The following is a 21,786-nucleotide window of genomic DNA, read 5'->3' as shown; positions in this document are numbered from 1 at the left end:
TTATTGGTTTTTGTTTTTTATGCCTGCAGGTTTTTAAAAAGACTCCGCCAGGAGTCCGAAAAATAGTTATTGCAACTAACATTGCAGAGACCAGGTAAACTTCAGCTTTTTCTACTCAGAAAATAATATTTTGAATTTAGCATGATTATTACTTTTGTTTGTTAGAAGAGACATCACCAGACAAAACAAAATGTTCAAATCTACAGGCAAATACCTTTTCCCCATCATTAAAACTAAATCAAAGAGCAAAAGATGCAAGTTAGCATGCCATTCTCAACCTAGACCCCATCAAACAGATGTCCGTCAAACTTGCAGCAATCTTTCTACAAAGGGCTTAATTAGTCATCGAAGGCTTCCTAAGTAGTCATCGATAGGCAAATTGGCCTCATCCTAGTTGACTTCTGTCTCCCAGGAAGTGCTTCTCTATTTACCAATGCATCATCCACAATTATATGAGATAATTCACACACTATAGCTTCTGAAACTCATTTGAACTTTTCAAAACTTTCCAAATCTAATTCTAGAAAAACTTTGAAGTGAGAGCAGGACAAAGCGTACTTCTTCCTTCAATCCACTCAGCTAACAATATTCACAATACTTGGATACTAATTACTGTGCTTCTTAGCCTCAAAAACGTGTTCTGGAATCTCTTCTAGTAATTGAAGATTTGCTTCCTCCCAAGCCACCTCCCACTCTGAATGCATATGAGTCCATGCAATTAGCTGTGAACCAAAAATGGTCAATTTGGCAGGTTCTATGCTTTTGTTAAACATCCAGGCCTGTTGTAAAGATCATGACTATACTGTTTTATATGCAGAAGCAGAGAGGAACAAGATCACAATCACCACTCTGGAGGATACTGCTGAGTCTGCACTTATGTAGTATAGATTACTTTTGTAGTGGTTAAAAAGTAAGGCTATGTATAGAAGTATTTTAGATCTACCAGTGCTCAGGCTGATGTATCCTATGTTTTTGTGGCCATCCATGTTGTATCCTTAAGGATCATGACTGGTAACGTAACCTTAGTGTTTCATTTACAGTAGCTGTCTGTAATGGTACTGCGGACAAACAATTATGGGTTTTAATGTAGCCCAGAAGAATTTGGAAAGGGTTGATCTGTTTCTGCATTAGCACAGCGAGGGGAAAAAGTGGACAGAAATGAAATTCAGGATAACTACTAATGGCTAAGAGTAGCTCTGTTTTTACTGCATAGAGAAGCAGGAAGGTACACAATCACTGCGGCATTCCCTGGAGGCTCTTGAGTTCTAACGTCCATGCATTGCTCATATAGTCAATCAGTGCCATAGTTGTTACTGTGTGCAGTCGACAAACTGTTGTACGGCTTAAAGAGGAGGTAACAGACCTGACATTGAGAACTAAATTATGTTAAACCACAGCAACCCTTTGATTAGGACATATATCAGATGGTCTTCTTTGGATCTGGAGTTTTCTTTCAAGCAGTCTGTGTTTTCAATTCCATGGTCATCTGTGTTAGTAGGTGTGCATATCAGTACCACGCTGACTCAAAAGCATACAGAAAATGTGACTAGAGCCATTCACAACGACCTATAACACACCAGTCTGGGTGAGAAAAGTGTGGCCCACAGACATGTAGTAACAATCAGATCAACTTCCCCTCAAACACAAGAGCCATCTTTGCCTTATAATGGGGCACCACTAAATAGTTCCTCACCACAAATTGTTTTTAACAGCTTGAAAGCATGACACAAGTGTACATGAAGATGGCACATCAAGGCTTTCTAGAGATGTGTGGAGTGATTAAAGCAGAGGAAAAGAGCCACCTATGACTCAGACAGAAAGAAAATGTATAGTTTTATATTGAGTGTAACAATGAAGGTGTGCCCTCTAATTTACCCCAGCTACACAAAATATTGCCTGCATTGATGCATGTTACACACTAGGGATTGTGTCGGAGCTTGATCAAGATTCACCACGCAGCAATCTTCAAGTTTTGAATTTAATGAATTAAGAACCATTTATTTTCTGAAAGGGAAGATGTATTTATGACTTATTGAACATCCAAGGGATTGCTAGACAGCAACACATTTTGGAGCTAAATACTGTTTTAGTGACTCTTAATGACCACCTTTTCTAGCAGATAGGTGTCTCCTGTGAATCACTTTAATAACTGGATGGTTGTGGAGAAGACTCCTAGATGTAATCAAAAGGGCATACTCACTATTCTAAAAGGATAAAGTAATTCTGAGAACCATCCAGTCTTCCACACCAACAGATACAACAGACTTTCTCTTGAATCAGCTCATTATTTCTCTGTCCACTTTTTCCAGACTCAGACATTCTAAGAAGAGAAGACCTTGCTCTTGTCATACTTGTAAACAATCAAGCAACTGGGAAGAGTTACTTGAGAGAGCATAGATGGATGGTTGGAATTGCATGCATCTTAGAACTCACCAGTTGTCGTTTTGCTACATTTCTATGCAATATTTTTCATCCTGTGTCATCTAAATAAAGAGAGTCTTCTAATAGAGAATTAGAAATGTAGCTGTGAATTTGTTCTGATATATTAACACATGATTTTTCAGGAATATTTTACTATACGGTTTCTCCTATTGAAGCAGCACTGGCATCTATTTTGCTTGATAAAATGTTGCAGTGCTGTTTACCCACAACATTTTGTTCTGTATTCAGTGTTTATATCTCAGAATATTAAGTGACTCGCCTAACATTTGCATTGAGGAAATGTTGCCTGCGCTGAGAAAATTGACACTTTTTTAGCTCCTCTCGGTTATGCCTGTCTTATCTAATAAGTGGACTCATAGATTTATCATAAATTCTCTTTCCATTTACTGATGTAACGTCCACCCATCAATGCAGATTTTAATTATGTTTTGTAATTGGAGAATTTAATTTTCGGTTTTGCTTACTGATTGTAAAGTACCATTAATTTACAAGCACTGATCGGTACATTGTGGCTGTTCATTGATTTTAGATCCATATATAATCCAGTAAAAATTACAATGATCCTATACAGCTTGCCTTTTACAGTCTCTCACTTTGTCTGATATGTGTTTTTTAGCATTACCATAGATGATATTGTTCATGTAATAGACGCTGGAAAAATAAAGGAAACCAACTATGATACACAGAACAGTATCAGCACAATGGCTCCTGAGTGGGTCAGTCATGCAAATGCCAAGCAGAGGAAAGGTCGAGCAGGGAGGTAAGCAAACGCTGGTAAATTAAAAACAAGCTTTATTAAGAAATTACAATTTCTACATGTTTGCCTTTTCTAAATTAAGTTTACTTGGAACTGAAGAACTTAGAACTGAGTGAGATAAATGTGTACCTTTTAATTCTCCAGAGTTCAGCCAGGTTACTGTTACCATCTTTACAACAGCCTAAGAGACAGCCTTTTGGAAGACTATCAGTTACCTGAAATTTTGAGAACTCCTTTGGAAGAACTGTGCTTACAAGTCAAGGTACGCGATCAACAATTCTGGTGCTTATACCGATATGTCATTGTCTTTTTTGATCTATGCATCTGTCACTTAGAGGCAGGATCGTAATCAACACTGGTACTCCATACCCTTGAGTTACTCATGTGTGGCGTTCCCGTATCCATGCAGATATGCACACCCTTGACACATTCCTTTTTCTACAGTATATATTGCCAACAGTATATATTGTAGCATCCTCTCACTCAGCAAATTCCCTCTGAGGTTCCTTTTCCAGACAACTTGAGTCTTTTTGAACTACTTTTTTTTGCTTTTCTTTTCCTCTGTCCCCTTCTTCCTTCAGATGTGATAGATTACGCTATACTAGTTTCAAGCCTTGCTATGTTTTGCTTTTGCCAGTTTGCAGCTACTGATCCACATAATGTCTGCCTCATTTGCATGTGGAAAAGTCCTTCTTTTCTTCTCTGGAGCTCTGTGCTGCCTTGAATACATGGACTATCCAGAACCATCTGCCATGCTTGCAGAGTAAGGTTACACCAGTGCATAAAAGGACTCTTGGTGTCAATGCCTGGATAAAGAGTCAGTGATTTCTGCCTCAGGGCACACCTATACAAAGTAACCTAAACTGCTTAGGCTGGACCGATTCATCACGGTCCTATGCAATAAGAGTGATTAACACCGGCAAGGATTAAAGTACATGGTTGAAAAGCCACTTATCCCCTGTACTTGTAGACTTGTTCCAGCGAGACCTTTTTGTCCCAGTAAAAGTTGTAAAGCTGCAAAGAGCAGAAGTTTGACTTTAACAAGAATCCTTCTCTCTTCCTAAGTGTGGACCCAGCAACTGAGAGTCCTTCTGCTATAGTGACCACTTCAGTTTGAACCAAGGAGTTGAAGCAAGTTCCTCCTTGAGTGGTTTCCATTGCAGTCCCTGTCTTTTGCATTGGGTCCTTTGTCTAACACCTACACTTTCCTTGTGGCTGTTATCAGTTGCTGTATAGGAAGTTAGATTGCTAGACTGCAGGAGAAGGGAGTCTTGTTCTGGGCATAAGCAGAGTTCCCATACAGACAAAGCAATGCAACTTCTGAAAGTAAAACTAAGTGTCTACCTGGAGCCTAGAGCATACGACACAAGCTTCAAGGCCGTCATTAAAGGAACGTGCATGTGATAACATCTATAGCAATACCAAAAAAAGTTGCACTTACAAAACAAACAAAATGATTAAAAAGAATACAGTGAAATGATTAATAAGATATCATTTCATGTAAGGATCGATAGTTACAAAATTCACTGATATACTTTTAGTGTGGTTGAACATGTACTGTGTACCCTATTTGACATAGTGATGATGGATCGTGGTCAGGCAAGACCTAGCAGGTCACCGTGGTTGGGTTGTACTTTTAAACTGTCATTCTTGACATAGTACTTCAGAGGGTAAAAGCAAAGTCTTGGATGAAATAGACCCCACAGTGTCAGGTACTTGGATTATCTTGGGCTTTCTGATGTTCTGAGCTCTTCTGCAAAAGGCCATAGCTAAACAAATCAGGAAATCATACCCACCAGTATCATCACTGGGTGCACATTCTTCACATTCTGATGACCAAAATCTATCAGTGGGCAAGGCTAGATATTGCACCTGAGAAGGGCTTCAAGTGGTTGTTTACAATGTTCTCGAGATCCAGCTGAAGTCTTAATTCCTCCAGCAAAAATGTTCTGAACATGACCAATAATGGCTACGTTTCTTCTAAGGTTACATTTTCATTGGGAAGCCAGAGCACCTGCCCTTAGTCCCCCAGAGTTGGCAGACATCCAATTCCAAACTTTCAGAACTTGCAGCCAAACATATTAAATTCAATTTTGATGCTTCAGATATCCTCAAATCTCCAGGGACCACTCCATGCCACTTATCCTAGTGAGAAGAAAAGCTAGCCACTTCTCATGGAAAAAGCCAGGAACCAGTTAATATTGCTGGTTCTTCTTCCATAATCTCCTTAGTATAAATTTACTGTGCTTAACTCCAGATCTTTGTACCTTGATGATATTTATATCGTCAAGGTACATATTTGTGGAGTTGTATTAAAACTACTTACTCACAGAAAGTGACCTACACGATATTCTTGTCCATGATTTTTTCGACACGAAATTCTGTCCCACAAAATTTCCGTTTCTGATATTTTGCCCAAATACCCTCCTTAGACCATCCATGTCTTCTGGGCCTATGAAAGGACATCTTTCCTTGCCCTGAGAGTAACTTTTCAAAGTCAGAAATTCAGGTGGGTCGGCAGTCCTTCCCCAGGCTGACAAGAAATTATTAGCAGCCAGTCCTCTTAGTCCAAACCAGTGTTGGCTTTTGAAATTTGGAAGTGTTGGGGTGTAATCCCTTCCTTGAATCTGAGCAAGTTAGTGAATTGAATAGCTGAACCTCTTGTGGTAAGTTGGGTGAAATGACTACTCCACTGACAAATGTATATATAAATAGGACAGTATGGTGCATTTGAGAGCATAATTGTCACATAAAGAGGGTGGAAACCCAGAGTCTCTGAAGGGGCACTTTTCTGAAATGCCAAGCAAGGCTTAACTTCACACTGGGTGATGAGCCTCGTCCTCCCAAAGAAATTTTCAAAGAATGGTAGCAAAACATGTTTTTCCTTCATGTAATGTCCCCCCTCCCCCCCCCTAAAAATGGTTAAAGATCTACGTATATTTCAGCCAGAAAAGAAAATCTGGTAAGGCAAGAGCATATGGCCTATCAATTTTCAAAACGTATATTGCATCTTTCTTCACTTATATTTTCCCATCTAGCTCCATTCAAGAAGACTCCGTTTTATGCCACGGCTAAGCCTATACATGGAATGGACAGGGACAGCTTTCACAGGCCGTAGTTAGCACATTTACACAAACCTTTAGGCCCAGACAGCAATGCTGCATGGCATGTACAAAGAGATTGCATGAATAGATTACTCCAAATTTACATGCTCAGATAGCACTACTTAAAGTACTGTATGTGTTGTTAACATTAAGGATAAAATACCTACACACAAATTGTAACATAACCATGGCAGGAAGGGACGTAAGGTACCATCGAAGCAAAATATGCATTTAGTCTCCCTAACTCAGCATGAATTATTACCTAAATACCCTTTTAAATATATTGTTAAAATGGATTGGTTTTGTCAAAACACCTATTCGACAGTTTCTTAAACATAAAGGCAGTACATCACAAAACTCAAAAGCTAAATTTTGAATAAATTAGTAAAGTTTCCCCGGAAACAATTGCTTGGCATTTCAATCAGAAATACTTTTGTCTCGGAATGCAAGATTTGCATTGATTTCAAATATCTTTAATCCCCAGATATAACATTTTCAGCCAGCACTTCTACGTGTAGTATCATACAGAACAGATTATATCTTTTATATTCATTCATTATCATTAAATTCCAGGGCTACCTATCATATGGCATAGATTTCAACCATCTATATGATAGCTTATAAATGTCTTCCAACAATGATCCACGCTAAAGTGTGTATTTGTTAAGCTTTGTTTTTGCCTTCAGTCATTACCCGTAGTTCATTATACCTTGATTCTATTCCTCCATGTTGAGTATAAAATTTGATGTTCTCTTCACAGTTCACTTTATTCATGAGGGTCTTTAGATCAGGGTATTCACATTTATGACTGTCTTTCCTACACAAAGTCCTGAAGACTCAGTGTCACCTATTTGTTTCTGATATCTCATGCCCTTCTGTCTCCTTGAATCCTCGGATTTACAGTAGTCTAGTGAGTTGCCACGACTGGGGTAAGAGTTCCTTATATAGGTTGAAGTAATCTCGCCCATATCCTCCTGCCCCTTATGTATTATGATTGTCCCTGTTCTAGTACCCTGATGTTCGAGGAGCCTTGTCATTCTGGAGGCTTCCCTACCTGCACAAGTCCCTATATGTAACGCCTGACCTGGGAGCAGGAGCCATCTCTTTCAGGTATTTAAAACACCCCTTCTTTAGCAGGATGTAACTGTAAGCAAGGTCTGTGTTTGAGACAAAGTTGCTGCTGGTAAGCTTGTAAGATATTGTGGCCAATGGGAAAACCGGTTGCATGATTAAAAAAGAGCAGTTTAGTACAGTGTCATTGTATAAACAACCGCTTCCTGTCTGCACAAAGGGTGCCACCTAACTAACCGCAGAAGCTACAAATATATCTGTCCTGAAGACCTGGCGGTTTGGGGTGATCGGTTTCTTTTGTAACTGTGCTACTTCTGATGTTAATACAATGGCTTCCACAGTAAACCAAAAATATGAATGGACTGTAAAGCAGCTCCAACTAATTATCAGTGACTGAGATTAATTCAAGCATTCCACGCATCACTTTTTATCCTTGAGAATCCATGGATGTAGGAAAGTGGGTTTCTGTTGCAGTAACCCCCCCCCCCCCACCCCCCCCCCCCACACCGCCCTCATTTTTGCCATACTACTGATGCATTTTGACTTGATGTGCCCTGGGTCCCTGCCAATCAGGTTCCTTGAGCCTGTGTTCTTTCCCCAAAAGGAACCCACTTGGCATCTGTGGCCACAGGTCAGCCCCTGGTAATTGGTACCACAGGTACCCAGGGCACTGTGACCAGAGAAGGCCTCTAAGGGCTACAGCACCTGTTGTGCCACCCTTAGAAGTCCTGTACCATCACACTCACCCACTGCCTTTGCAGGCTGCGTGTTTTGGTGCACAACAAAGTGAAGGCTTGACATTGGGCACAGCCCTGTGTGCCCAGCCTACAACCCTGGCATAGGTCAGTCACCTCTCTAGCTGGGTGCACTATACCAGTGGTGAGGGTACAGGTGCATGAGCCTTGTACCCCTACAGTGTCCAAGTCCATTCTTAAACATTATAAGTGCAGTGCTACCATTAAGTGTATATGGTGCTGGGAGTTTGTCATTACGAACTCCACAACACCATAATGGCTACACTGAAAACTAAGACGTTTGGTATCAAACCTCTGAGCACATTAAGTCCACACTGATGCCAATGTGGGATTTGATGAGAAATGCACACAGAGGGCATCTTGGAGATGTCCCCTGAAACGTAACCTACCACTAGTGTCCAGGCTGAGTGGCTGCTATCAGCTGCCACCACCAGACATGTTTCTGGACCCCTGGGTCGAGAGCCTGCTGCTCTCTGGGGCCTGAAACAATGCACATCCTGGGACGAGGTGCCAAGCCTCCTCCCCCAGGATGGGCAGGATTCACAAAGGGAAAGCTTCAAAGGCTTGCCGCCTTTGTAAGCTTCCCCAGGCCAATTGCTGCTTTCAGCCACTGGTCCCCAATGGTTCTGACCCCCACTTTGAGCGGGAGAACCAGCAGGAAAAACAAGTGAGGAAGAGAGGTGTGCCCACCTCTACCAACTACACCCCTCAGGTGGGGGAGGCGAGGTGAAGCACGACTCTCAGTCCACGCCATCTTGAAGATGGGGGACTCCGCCAACCAGGGACAGGCACATGTGACTCGCTCCTCGCCTACAAGCTGAGTGGTCGCTCCCAGTGTCTCTTGCAGGCATCTGGTTTTAACGCGCTGCATTGATAGAAGTTTGAGTTTAAAAAGCGCCTTTCATTTGCTTGCATATCGCCTGCTGTATTAATTGTTTATTAGCGCTGCCTGTCTGAACTGCTTTGTGACATTCCGCCTGCTGTATTCACGATTCCGTAGCGCTGACTTGCCTGAACTGCTCTAATTGTGTAATTTAATTTATCTGCTGTGTAGAATATTGCCGCTTTGATTCATTAGCGCTTCATTGATTATTTCCACAGTGCTTTCATTCCTGTTAGCGCGTTAGACTGTAACGCTACGCTGTGCCCCCCCCTCCGCCTCCATTTTGTTTGTTGTTGTCCTCGTGTGCCCGCCCAGCCTCCCAGCTGTGACGCCCTCGCCCCTCCCCCTCCACTCTCCATATATGACAGGAGTTCCCGCGCGCAGCGTTCACGCGCAGCGTCCGCGCCCAACCCGCGCCGAAGGTGCGCCAAAGGTAAGCCCGTCTACGCCCGTCCACGCCACGCCCGCGCCCAGCGCCATACCCCCTGGCCCCCGTCCCTCCCTGCCCCCCCGCATTACCTACGATGCCGCCACCCTCCTAGCCCTTAACCCCGGTCGCGCCCCCAACTGCGTCCAAGCCGCTCCTGGACGCACCCATGGACCGTTCTCCTGCCTCTCCTGCAAATTTAGCGGCACCGACAACATCTCCGCTACGACCACACCACAGATTCCCGACCCCAACCACCTACAATGCATCCTTCTCAACACCCGCTCTGTCCACAGGCACGCCATTGACCTTTGGAACCTACTAGACACCATCTCTCCTGACGTCGCCTTCCTAACGGAAACATGGATGAACGCTTCCTCCGCCCCTGACATCGCCATCGCTATCCCTGATGACTATAAGATCACACGCAAGGACCGCACCGACCATACAGGAGGAGGAATCGCTATCGTCCATAAGAAATCCATCCGCATCTCTACCAGCTCCGACGCCAACCTCGCTAACACCGAACACCTTCACTTCCAGATCCACATCGACCCCAATACAACTCTTAGAGGCACCCTCCTCTACAGACCACCAGGACCCCGCGCAAAATTCAGTGAAGACATCACGGACTTCATCACCCCACATGCGCTCCCCTCCAAAGACTACATCCTTCTGGGAGACCTCAACTTCCACCTTGAAAAGATCAACGACCGCAACACCGCCACCCTCTTAGACAACCTCGCCAACCTCGGACTTAAACAACTGGTCACTTCCCCCACCCACATCGCAGGTCACACACTCGACCCCATCTTCACCTCCAGCAACCATGTCTCCTTTAGCCACACTACGGATCTCCTCTGGACTGACCACAGCTGCGTTCACTTCACCTACAACAAGCCGAAACCCATCATCCACCTCCAACCAACTCTACAAAGAAACTGGAACAAAATCACCACGGATCAGATCTCCACATCGCTCCTTCGAACCTCCCCAGCCCTCTCTTCTAACGCCAACGAAGCCGCCTCCAACCTCACCCTTTGGTTATCCAACACCGCCGACACCTTAGCACCATTGAAAAAACGTCAACACAAACTTGGCAACAAGAAGGCCTCATGGTTCAACGATGATCTCAAAAAGTCCAAGAAACTGTGCCGCTCCCTTGAAAAGGCCTGGAAAAAAGACCCATCCACCAGCAACAAGGACGCCTTCAAAAGCGCCACCCGTACTCACCACCAACTGATCCGAAAAGCCAAGAAAACAGCATTCAAGGATCGACTTGACAACAACGCCCACAACAGCAAGGAACTTTTCAACATCGTCAAGGAATTTTCCAACCCCTCGGCCAACTCCAACGACATCACCCCCTCTCAAACCCTCTGCGACTCCCTAGCCTCTTTTTTCCACAACAAGATTGCTGACATCCACAACAGCTTTGACAACCAACCCGGAAGCCAACCCACCCTACCATCTGCTGACCATCTTCCCCCCGTAAACACCCTTAACGCCTGGAACCCAATCTCCACCGAGGACACCATCCGCCTGATGAATTCCATCCACTCTGGATCCCCCACAGACCCATGCCCTCACCACATCTTCAACAAAGCAGACTCCGTCATAGCTCCGCACCTCCGAGACGTCATCAACTGCTCCTTCAACTCCGCTACCTTCCCAGAAGACTGGAAACACGCTGAACTCACCGCCCTTCTGAAAAAACCAACAGCAGACCCCACCGAACTCCAAAACTACCGCCCCATCTCGCTTCTTCCATTCCCGGCCAAAGTCATCGAGAAAGCCGTCAACAACCAGCTCGCCGCCTTCCTCGAAGCCAACAAATCACTCGACCCCTCACAATCTGGCTTCCGAGCCAAACACAGCACTGAGACCGCCCTCATCGCAGCAACAGACGACATTCGAACTCTACTGGACAATGGAGACACAGTCGCCCTCATCCTCCTCGACCTCTCTGCAGCATTCGACACAGTCTGCCACAGCACCCTTTTACAACGCCTCAGAAACATCGGAATCCAAGGAAAAGCACTGGAATGGATCACCTCGTTCCTAACCGGAAGAACCCAGAGAGTCCGCCTCCCACCATTCAAGTCAGAGGCCTCTGAAATCATCTGCGGCGTACCTCAAGGATCCTCACTCAGTCCCACCCTCTTCAACGTATACATGAGCCCCCTCGCGGCCATCGCCCGCCAACACAACCTCAACATCATCTCTTACGCGGACGACACTCAACTGATCCTTTCTCTCACCAAGGACCCCAGCACCGCCAAAACTAACCTACACGAAGGAATGAAAGAAGTTGCCGAATGGATGAAACAAAGCCGTCTGAAACTGAACTCAGACAAAACAGAAGTCCTCATCTTAGGTACATCCCCCTCTGCATGGGACGACTCCTGGTGGCCGGAAGCCCTCGGAAAAGCACCCATCCCGACAGACCACGCACGGAACCTTGGCGTCATCCTGGATTCTTCACTCTCAATGAACAGACAAGTCAGCGCCGTATCCTCTTCCTGCTTTAACATTCTTCGCATGCTCAGAAAAACATTTCGCTGGATCCCCTCCGAAACAAGGAAAACAGTCACCCACGCTCTAGTCACGAGCCGACTGGACTACGGAAACACCCTCTACGCAGGTACCACCGCTAAACTCCAGAAGAAACTACAACGAATCCAAAACGCCTCAGCCAGGCTCATATTAGACATCCCACGCAACGAACACATCTCTGGTCACTTTAAAGACCTCCACTGGCTACCCGTCAATAAGAGGATCACTTTCCGACTGCTTACCCACGCACACAAATCACTCTACGACATCGGACCAGACTGCCTCAACTCTCGACTGTCCTTCTACACCCCCTCCCGCCAACTTCGCTCTTCCAGCCAAGCCTTCGCCACTGTACCTCGCATCAACAAGACCACCATGGGAGGCAGATCCTTTTCATACCTGGCTGCCAAAACATGGAACTCACTCCCCGCCTACCTTCGCCTCACCCAGAATCACCTAGCGTTCAGAAAGCAGCTTAAAACGTGGATATTTGACAAATAATCCTCCTCCCCTTCCTAAGCGCCTTGAAACCCTCTGGGTATGTAGTGCGCTATACAAATTTTATGACTTGACTTGACTTGACATGCCCCCTCCCACCGGAGGCTGGCATAATAGGTGTATATATCAAAAAAGGAGGGAGGTAAGGTAGTTGATCAATGGATCAACGGACACGATTTACCACACAGGGTGGTGGAAGGTCCAGTCACAGCTTGTGTCCGTATCTTGCACTAGGACTACAATAAGGGGTTGCTGAACTGTTCCTATGCAGAGTGAGAGAGGAGTTAACTGGCATGACCAAAGATGTTAGAGTAACATCCTGGGGCATCCATTTTGTTGGATGTAATGGCCTCACACACCCCGAAAGATGTCATGCTTCATCATCGGCGGTTGCTCCTCGTCGGGGAGGCGGTGCAATCCCCGACGGGCTCACCTCAAAGAGGGGCTCTTTGGCGGAGATCTTTTTCCAACAGCCTTATGGTGAGGTGGGGGTGTGTGGGCTGGGCTAGGTGTAATGGTGTGGGGGATATTAAAATGTAGCAAGGGGTACCGGAATTCAGTTTATTCTGGGGGTCCCCTGGCTGCAATTAAAAAAGTGGGGTTAGCTCACTAGGTGTCAGCAGGTTAGGTCGGGTGACTTTGCACTTTGCACACGCAACTTACAAGGCATGCAGTGGTTACCCGACCTAACCTGCTGACACCTAGTGAGCTAACCCCACTTTTTTAATTGCAGCCAGGGGACCCCCAGAATAAACTGAATTCCGGTACACCTTGCTACATTTTAATATCCCCCACACCATTACACCTAGCCCAGCCCACACACCCCCACCTCACCATAAGGCTGTTGGAAAAAGATCTCCGCCAAAGAGCCCCTCTTTGAGGTGAGCCCGTCGGGGATTGCACCGTCTCCCCGACGAGGAGCAACTGCCGATGATGAAGCATGACATCCTTCGGGGTGTGTGAGGCCATTACATCCAACAAAATGGATGCCCCAGGATGTTACTCTAACATCTTTGGTCATGCCAGTTAACTCCTCTCTCACTCTCCATAGGAACAGTTCAGCAACCCCTTGTTGTATTCATAATAGGTGTATACCCACCCCAGGGAAGGGTCCCAAATGCCACTGCCTTTTACCTCCCTGTCACGCCCCTAAATCTAGTATTTAGGGGCACCCCTGAATCTTGCTTCCTCAGACAAGAAGAAACTACAAGAAGAAGGACCGATAGCTGTGCAGCAGCTAACAAGAGGAAGACGTCCACTGACATGGCCCAAGCCCTACCGGCCTGTCTCCCCCTCGAACCTCTCCTGCAAAATTCCGGTGTGTGTTGCAGCCAGCTACCTCAAACTCCGGAGGACCTGCCTGCTTACAACTCCAAAGACTTGGCTCCCGTGAACACCGGATTTGTTCATCTCCAACCTCTGGCCTTGGCCGGAAACCGCGAATCTGCACCACTCTGCACCTGCGGTCCACGGCCCGAGCTTGAGTGGGCAAACACCATGAGGAGGTCACCCCGGCTCATAGGAGAGCTAACTCGCAGACCACTGGTGAGGCCCTGCCTCCTGATGAGGAGTCCGAGTTAATTGATGCCTCTTGCAAAAAGGTAGCCTTACAGGCAGCTAATCACTGGCGCATTGCCTATGTTCACGCTTTGCTAGCCAGATACGATAGAGTTCATTATAATGAGCTGGGAAAACGTATCCAATTTCTGCCTGATGAGCACAAATCTGAGGTAAATAATCTTATACGAAAGGGGAAAACTTATCACCAAGTCCTCCATCAAGTGCACGTTGGATGGAGCAGACAAAGCAGCACGTGCAGTAAATACCAGTGCGTTGCTACGCAGACACGCATGGTTAAGAATGTCTGGTTTCAAATCTGAGGTACAGGCCATCATTCTCAATCAGCCCTTTAATAAAGAACACCTCTTTGGTCCAGCAGTTGACACCCCGCTGGAAAAAATGAAAAAAGACAAGGTCGCAAAGTCCATGGGGGCTTTACATTTACCTACTAATAGAGGTTCCTTTCACCGCTCCTTTTACAGGGGTGGTTCTAAAAATGTTACCACAGAAAATCCCTTCTCCTCTTACAAAGGCAACAACCAATCGCTCTCGTCAAGAGGAAACCATGGTAAGGGAAGAGGCAGAGGCAACTCCACAAGCACTTCCCCTGCTAATAACAAACAGTGACTTCCTTCCACTACCCCCTGATCATTCCACTCCTGTCAGTGGACGACTCTCTCAATAGATGCACATAAGGCTTTGGCCTATTCCAATACGGCCAGAATCCGCAACATGCAGACTCTAATCTGCCACTTCCAGCCTCAACACTTATTGCCAGCTCAAGTGTTCATGCAGTTTCTAGGGATGATGGGTTTTGCATACTAATAGTTCCTTACGCAAGACTTCACATGTGCCCCTTCAGGAGTGCTTAGCATGTCAGTGGAACCAGGCTCAGGGTCTATTATCAGATCTAGTGTTGGTGGACGGCCGCACCCATCACTCTGTGCAGTGGTGGAATACACAAAACCTTTCAAAAGGGCGGCCCTTCATTGACCCAGTTCCACAGATAGTGATAACAGCAGACGCATCGCTCAATGGTTGGGGAGCTCATCTCCAGATGAATACAATTAAAGGCATGTGGAGCCTACAGCAAAAGCAGCTTCACATAAATCATCTAGAACTGCTAGTTATTTTTCTAGCGCTCAAAGCGTTTCAAGTTCATCTAGTAGGCAAAGCTGTCCTGATCCGTACAGACAACATGACAGCAATGTACTACCTACAAAAACAGGGGGGACACACTCTTGCCGGGTGTCACAGCTAGCACAGACCATCTGGAGATGGGCCAAACATCACAGAATGTTTCTTTTTGTAGAACATCTTCCAGGAGTAAACAATCAGATTGCAGATCTGCTCAGTCGTCAGAGACAACAGATTCGCGAATGGGAACTCCACCCTCAAGTTTTCCTCCCATTATTCCAAATGTGAGGATTTCCAGACATAGGGCCATATGTAGGTAAAAGCAATTTAGCGAGTCCTTAATAGTGATTTTTAGGGAATCTCTATTAAGGACTCGCAAAATGCTATGTAGGTAGGAATCGCAATACTTTTTGCGATTCCTACACATTCCTTATTTGCGACTTGCAAATTGCGAGTCGCAAATAAGGAATGGCTTCCCATTCATTCTTATGGGCCAAGAGGTCTATAGGAATGAATGGGAATTGCATGCGCAATTTGAGAGTACCCAGTAGGTACTTGCAAATTGCTTGCGCTATCTCAAGGGTGCAGGGGTTCCAGAAGGACACCCTGTTGCACCCCTGAGTTGTGCATGTGTGCACATGTGGCGCACGTTCATGCCCTAAGGGCATTTATGTGTGCCACATGGCACTTTAAAAAAAGCAAAAAAGTCCTTTTTAAAGGAAATTGCAAATTACCACAACTTGAAGTTGATGGTAATTTGCGATTCCTTCAGGTAATATCGGAATTTGTGATGCCTTCTTGCATAGCATTTAAAGAATCGCAAATTGCGATTCTCTAAATGCTTGTGCAAAATAAGGAATTGCAATTTTTTTTTTGCGAGTAGGTTTAAACCTACCTACATAGCACAAAGCTAGATTGCGATATCAAACGCTGAAATTCGCAATTTGGCTGTCTAAATATGGCCCAGATAGATCTGTTCACCACAAATCTAAACACAAAATGCCCACATTTTGCATCCAGACATCCACACCCCATGTGCAAGGGCAATGCACTATGAATGAATTGGTCAGGGATATGTGCATATGCTTTTCCGCCTCTCCCACACATTCCATTAGTGGTTTGGAAGCTCAGACCAGCGTCCCCGACATTAATCCTAGTTGCTCCCACATGGGCCCGACAACCCTGGTTCACAACCCTATTGGAGCTCTCAGTGGTTTGTCACCTAAAATACACCTCACTCCCAATCTGCTCACTCAGAGCCATGGTGAGATAACCCATTCAGATCCCAGCCACCTCAGCCTTGCGATCTGGCAACTGAAATCCTTAAGTTTGGCTACCATCATCTTCCGCCCGACTGCATGAACATTATCAAAGAGGCTAGGTGTCCTACCACAAGAGCATGCTATGCAGCAAAGTGGAAGCGATTTATAATATACTGTAATAACAATCAAATAGATCCACTGGACGCTTCAGTTTAAAACATCATTTGCTATTTACTACAACTTCCGCGTTTCAATTTAGCGTACTCTTCCATATGCTTACATCTTGCTGCAATAGCTGCATACCTACAGAACAGACAACATCTGTCTTTTTAGAGTGCCTGTCATCAAAGCATTTATGAAGGGACTTACGAGAATCATTCCTCCAAGGCTTCCACCTGCTCCAGTGTGGAATCTCAACATTGTCCTCACCAGGCTTATGCATCCACCCTTTGAACCAATGTATAGATGCGGAATACAATTTCTTACTTGTAAGGTAGCTTTCCTCATAGCCATCACATCTCTGAGGAGGGTGGGTGAGCTTCAGGCACTAACCATAAAAGAACCATTCTTACAAATACATCGAAACAAACTGGTTCTTCGGACCAACCCTAAATTTCAACTAAAGGTTATTTTGGCTTTTCATATCAACCAATCTGTTGAGTTGCCTGTGTTCTTTCCTCAACCAGATTCTGTGGCAGAAAGTGCTTCACACACTTTAGATGTGAAAAGAGCAATTCTTTACTATATAGAAAGGACAAAACCTTTCTGCAAAACAAAAGAGCTATTTGTCGCTTTTGCTCCACCACATAAAGGCAATCCAATATCAAAATCAGGCATTGCAAGGCGGATAATCAAGTGCATTCAAATATGCTATGCAAAAGCAAAAAGAACTTTTAACTATTCCCCATAGAGCGCACTCCACCCGCTAACAAAGGGCTTCTATGGCATTTTTAGGAAACATACCAATAGATGACATCTGCAAAGCTGCAACATGGTCTACACCTCACACATTCACAAAACACTATTGTTTAGATGTTTTAGCAAGACAGCAAGCTATTGTGTGCCAAGCATTTTTACGTACACTATTTCAAACCACTGTAACCGCTACAGGTTAGCTGCCGCTTTGGGAGATAACTGCTTTTTAGTCTATACACAGTATGTAATCTACAGCTCACATGCCTCGAATGGAAAATTCTACTTACCCAGTATGCATCTGTTCTTGGCATGTAGAGCTATAGAGTCGCATGCACCCACCCGCCTTCCTGGGTACCGATACCTGTTGCAGTTACATCTTACTTAGATACATAAATACATGGACATCTCTTACTATTCTTACTAACTCCATTATCACCCTCTGCGGCAAACAGTCTAACAATAGAGTTGATGCCCCTGCGCACTAACACTGAAAGGAGGAGGCACCTACCTTGTGACTGGAAAAGACTTCTTGAACAAAAACAAAGATCAAACATCCGTACTCTTCACTGGATGGCAGGCTATGCACAGCATGTAACTCTACAGCTCTACATGCCAAGAACAGATGCATACTAGGTAAGTAGCAGTTTCCTTATGAGCTTATGATTAGTGGTGTGGGCTTTATTGTTTGGATCAGCTAACTGGAGCTATCGAATTTTAGGAGGGTTAGGCTTTAGATTATTTTCTAGGCAAATCTCTGTTAGAGGTTTATTTTATTAAAAGATAGAAAATATGTTGGAATATGTATTTTTCCCTGTTCATGTTTTTGGATGCCACACGTGCAGAGAAATACTGTAGTTTTTGAGTTTAATGATGATGCCTGCGGGAACTGGTGTTAAAGGGTAAATCATTTCTTAGTCGTGTTGCACCACTGAATTGATGTGCCTGGTATTTTCTGCACAACCTATTAAACAGTATTTAAAAGCTATCAACAGGTGACTCATTCACATGAATTACATAGCTCTAAAGAATCATATTGTTTTTAAATCTTTTGAAATGTTTACTTCTCAGTACTTTGCCTCCCATTATTCTGTCATGTGCTTATCTAGGTTCCTGATCGATACTGTGACCTTATGCCCCTATTCGGCTATAAATCCATTTATTCCCTATATTGGCATAACCGTTCAAGTACGATTTTCTGTAAAGTCATCTCTGGCCTCACACGAGCAGAACCACAGAGCCACATTCCAGCATGACTCTCTGCTACTTCCTTTGCGACCAATTAGTGCAATGACAGAGCAGCAGTCACTATCTGATATTCCTAGATAACACTCCGAGTTCTTCAACAAGATAAAAACTTAGCAAACCTGGAAATCCCCGCTTGCTATGTTTTGATTAGTAATAGAACTCTAATGAGCAACTGATAGCTGCCACTTCCTAGTGACATCTTTAATTGACGTCTTATGTCCAGCAAACTTGCGTCAAACCCGGCACCTGTCAGGTATAAATATTACCAACGTTGCCTTAAGCAATGAGCGAACATGTTGCTGATGCCAGCTGCCTGCATGACCCCGTGTTGGTAAAAACTAGCACTCTGTCGCTGCAGCCTGCTATCCTGTGGTGGTGAAGCTACTGATTACCATTATCGCCGCTACAGCGCGACCTATGGTGCAGTACGCTTGAGGAGCCGTGCAGCCGTCCTCTGCGAAGACATCCAGCCCAGCTGCCCGCGGACGCTGTCACCCCTCCTTCCTCCAGACGCGCTGAGAGAAGCCGCTGCCTTTCTCGTGCAGAGAAATCCAGTCCCGGCGCTTCCAGTTTACCCTCGCAGGTGACTGGGATATCGAGAGAGACCCCTGAAGGAGATACCAATCCTCCATCATTCTATTCAGAGGTATGGTGTTGACTAAACCCTTAGAAGAGAATTCTTGAAACAAACCTTGGCAAAACCAACTTAACTTAAGCTACTTACTTACTCCCCCTTTTCACGTGTTAGGCCTAGGTCAGGCACACTGGGGTAGGCTTAGTTAGAAGCACCAGTTGAGTATGTTAGCCTAATGTATATATGACTGTATAAATGTTTTATTACTTTTAAACCATTGTATGGCTAAGAAACCATATCAATGCTTTTACAGTTCTATTTCGCTATTCTTATCTTACTGTACGTACTTTTTATAATAACAGTTATTGCAATTGTGGCAATACATTTCTCTTGTACGAGAAGAAAGACTGTTCAATAAATGTTAACCTTTATTGATAAACGCCCGTCTCTCTATTCTCTACATACTGTGAAAGTAAACTGCACTAGACTGACTGAGTGAAATCTATGTCTATTGTTTCACACGACCCTAGAGATCGACTCTTGATCTGAGGAGCAAAGTTGTCATGTTGCACGGTTGTTGGAAAGCTGAATCCCTTCTTGTCTGTGCCAAGGAAGCTGATCACTTCCTATGCAGAGAAGAAAGTTTCCAGTGACCTCTGAGCTAGTTGGTAACACAACCCAATTAAGTTTAGCATAGTCAGTGGAGGCCTGGAATATAAGCAGTTCCACGTCGATACTACTGTTTATGTTATTCCAATGCGCAGGGCCTAGTGGGAAACTAGGAACTACACTACATGGCGCCCAACGTTTGGTAAGGCGATAAACTAACGTAAGACTTGTAGAGTAACTCAGTCGTGCATATTTCACACCCCTTTCTCCCGTAAATACTCCAATAGACGTCTGGAGTGGGTGAAAGGTTAAAATCCGCCCGACCTTAGTAGGAAGAGATTCCTATGTAAAGCTCTGGTTTATTCAACGTTGAAGGATACAGTGTTCCAAAATATTGTGCATCTAATCTTTGTCTCCTTGGAGACCTACTCTGCAAAAACTGCATTTATACAATGTCAGTAGAAAACAACGGCACCACTGGGGCCGCAGTAGATGCGACTCAGCAAGGTCCCGAATACACAGACCCGGATGCTATTATCATCCCGGTCCACTTAAGAAGATCTATAACTTTAAAACTTATAGAACATGGACTGACACCTCAAGGTGGTACAGTAATTTTCGTGATAGAGGCTCACGAGTATCGGCAGACAGAGGTATTCTATTCATGGATAAACTTTCCAGCGGTAAACGCTATAACACAAGAGTTTCACTATTACAAAATAGAGGAACCTCCGGATGAGTACGCCCCTTTCGAGGAGGTTGAAATTCCACTTAAATTTCAAGAGCACCTGCTCTGGTTTAATGGCGCCCTAAAACACAATGATCACATAACCAGGCTCGGTCCACTAGGTAGACCAGGAGCCACGTGGCCGGTTCTAGCCAGCTACACACCACATCCTGACATTGCAAGAATGTCTAGAGAAGAGCTGTTAGCACAGCTAAACACATTAATAAAAATACATAGGCAATTAGTCCAATATGTAATGCGGACTACAACAGTCCAGCCAGCTGTTAATACACCACAGCTGACCCCTCATCAGGGGAACACAAATAAAATTACACCACAGAACATACAGTCATGTCTTGGTAAAACACCCGTAAAACGGGAACAAATTCCTTTCTGGTTAGCCCAGAAAATCACTCAAATAGAGGCAGTATTTCCTGATACTACCCCTATTGAGAAACACAGAATCTTGACCATCTGCCTTCCTATGGGAATTGCACCACACGTGGAGGACTGCGACACTTGGGGTACAGTCTTTGCTTCCATTTACACAAAAACACACGGTGTTCCGTCTATGGCGGTAATACCAGACGTGCTAAAACAGATTCAAAATGAATTCGGTCCAGAACCAGCTTTAAATCTAGGTATGAAATTACTGAAAGACTTCAAGCAGGTCACGGCTATATTATTAGCCAACGTAAAGGGAGAAGCAGCATCTGTGGCGATCCGCCAGAAGTTGAAGGAAACAGATATAAAAGATCCTGTTGAGCTTGCAAAAATCATAGAAAAATGCTATGAAGAATTAGGTAGAGACAGCTTGGGTGGAAAACCAGTAAAGCCACAACTGCTCGAAAATCCTGAAAAATTATTTATTAAAAATAATTTAAACACTCCTAAAAAGAGCTGGGATGGAAATAAACAATCCACTCCCAAGGAAAAAGTTTTCCAGTCCAGAGGAAGGTCTCCTCGACGGAGGGAAAGAACTCCGACTCGAGAACGCCAGTCTCCCCAACGGGAGCCCTCTGAGAAAAGATATAACCTTAGAAATAGGGATAATATAAAAAAACCTGATAGATATCAAAGTATTGATACACGTCCCTCTCGATCTTTTCCACAGAATTCGGAAAGAAGAGGACGGTCAGACCCAGGAGAGCACACCAAGTCCAAAGACAAGGAACCTGCTCAAAATAAGAAATCTCAATTTCCTAAAAAGAAGGTAGCCAGTATTAGAGTAATCAACCATGCCGAGAATACTGAGGACACAGTT

At 44.6% G+C, this 21,786-nt stretch overlaps 1 protein-coding gene across 2 annotated transcripts in view; it reads left to right on the top strand.

Annotated features, from left to right (window-relative positions):
* The window catches only part of DHX36 (DEAH-box helicase 36), a 378,110-nt gene that overhangs the window by 200,344 nt on the left and 155,980 nt on the right, over window positions 1–21,786 (top strand). For both annotated transcript variants that reach the window (XM_086944114.1, XM_086944115.1), the window contains exons 14-16: window positions 30–94; window positions 3,059–3,202; window positions 3,344–3,461. In XM_086944114.1, coding sequence (XP_086800240.1) covers window positions 30–94; window positions 3,059–3,202; window positions 3,344–3,461 — 327 coding nt within the window. The remainder of the gene's footprint in view (window positions 1–29; window positions 95–3,058; window positions 3,203–3,343; window positions 3,462–21,786) is intronic.

This window comes from Lissotriton vulgaris, chromosome 11, assembly GCF_964263255.1.
Source record: "Lissotriton vulgaris chromosome 11, aLisVul1.2, whole genome shotgun sequence".
NCBI classification, from domain to species: domain Eukaryota; kingdom Metazoa; phylum Chordata; class Amphibia; order Caudata; family Salamandridae; genus Lissotriton; species Lissotriton vulgaris.
This window is presented reverse-complemented; position numbering and strand designations above follow the sequence as displayed.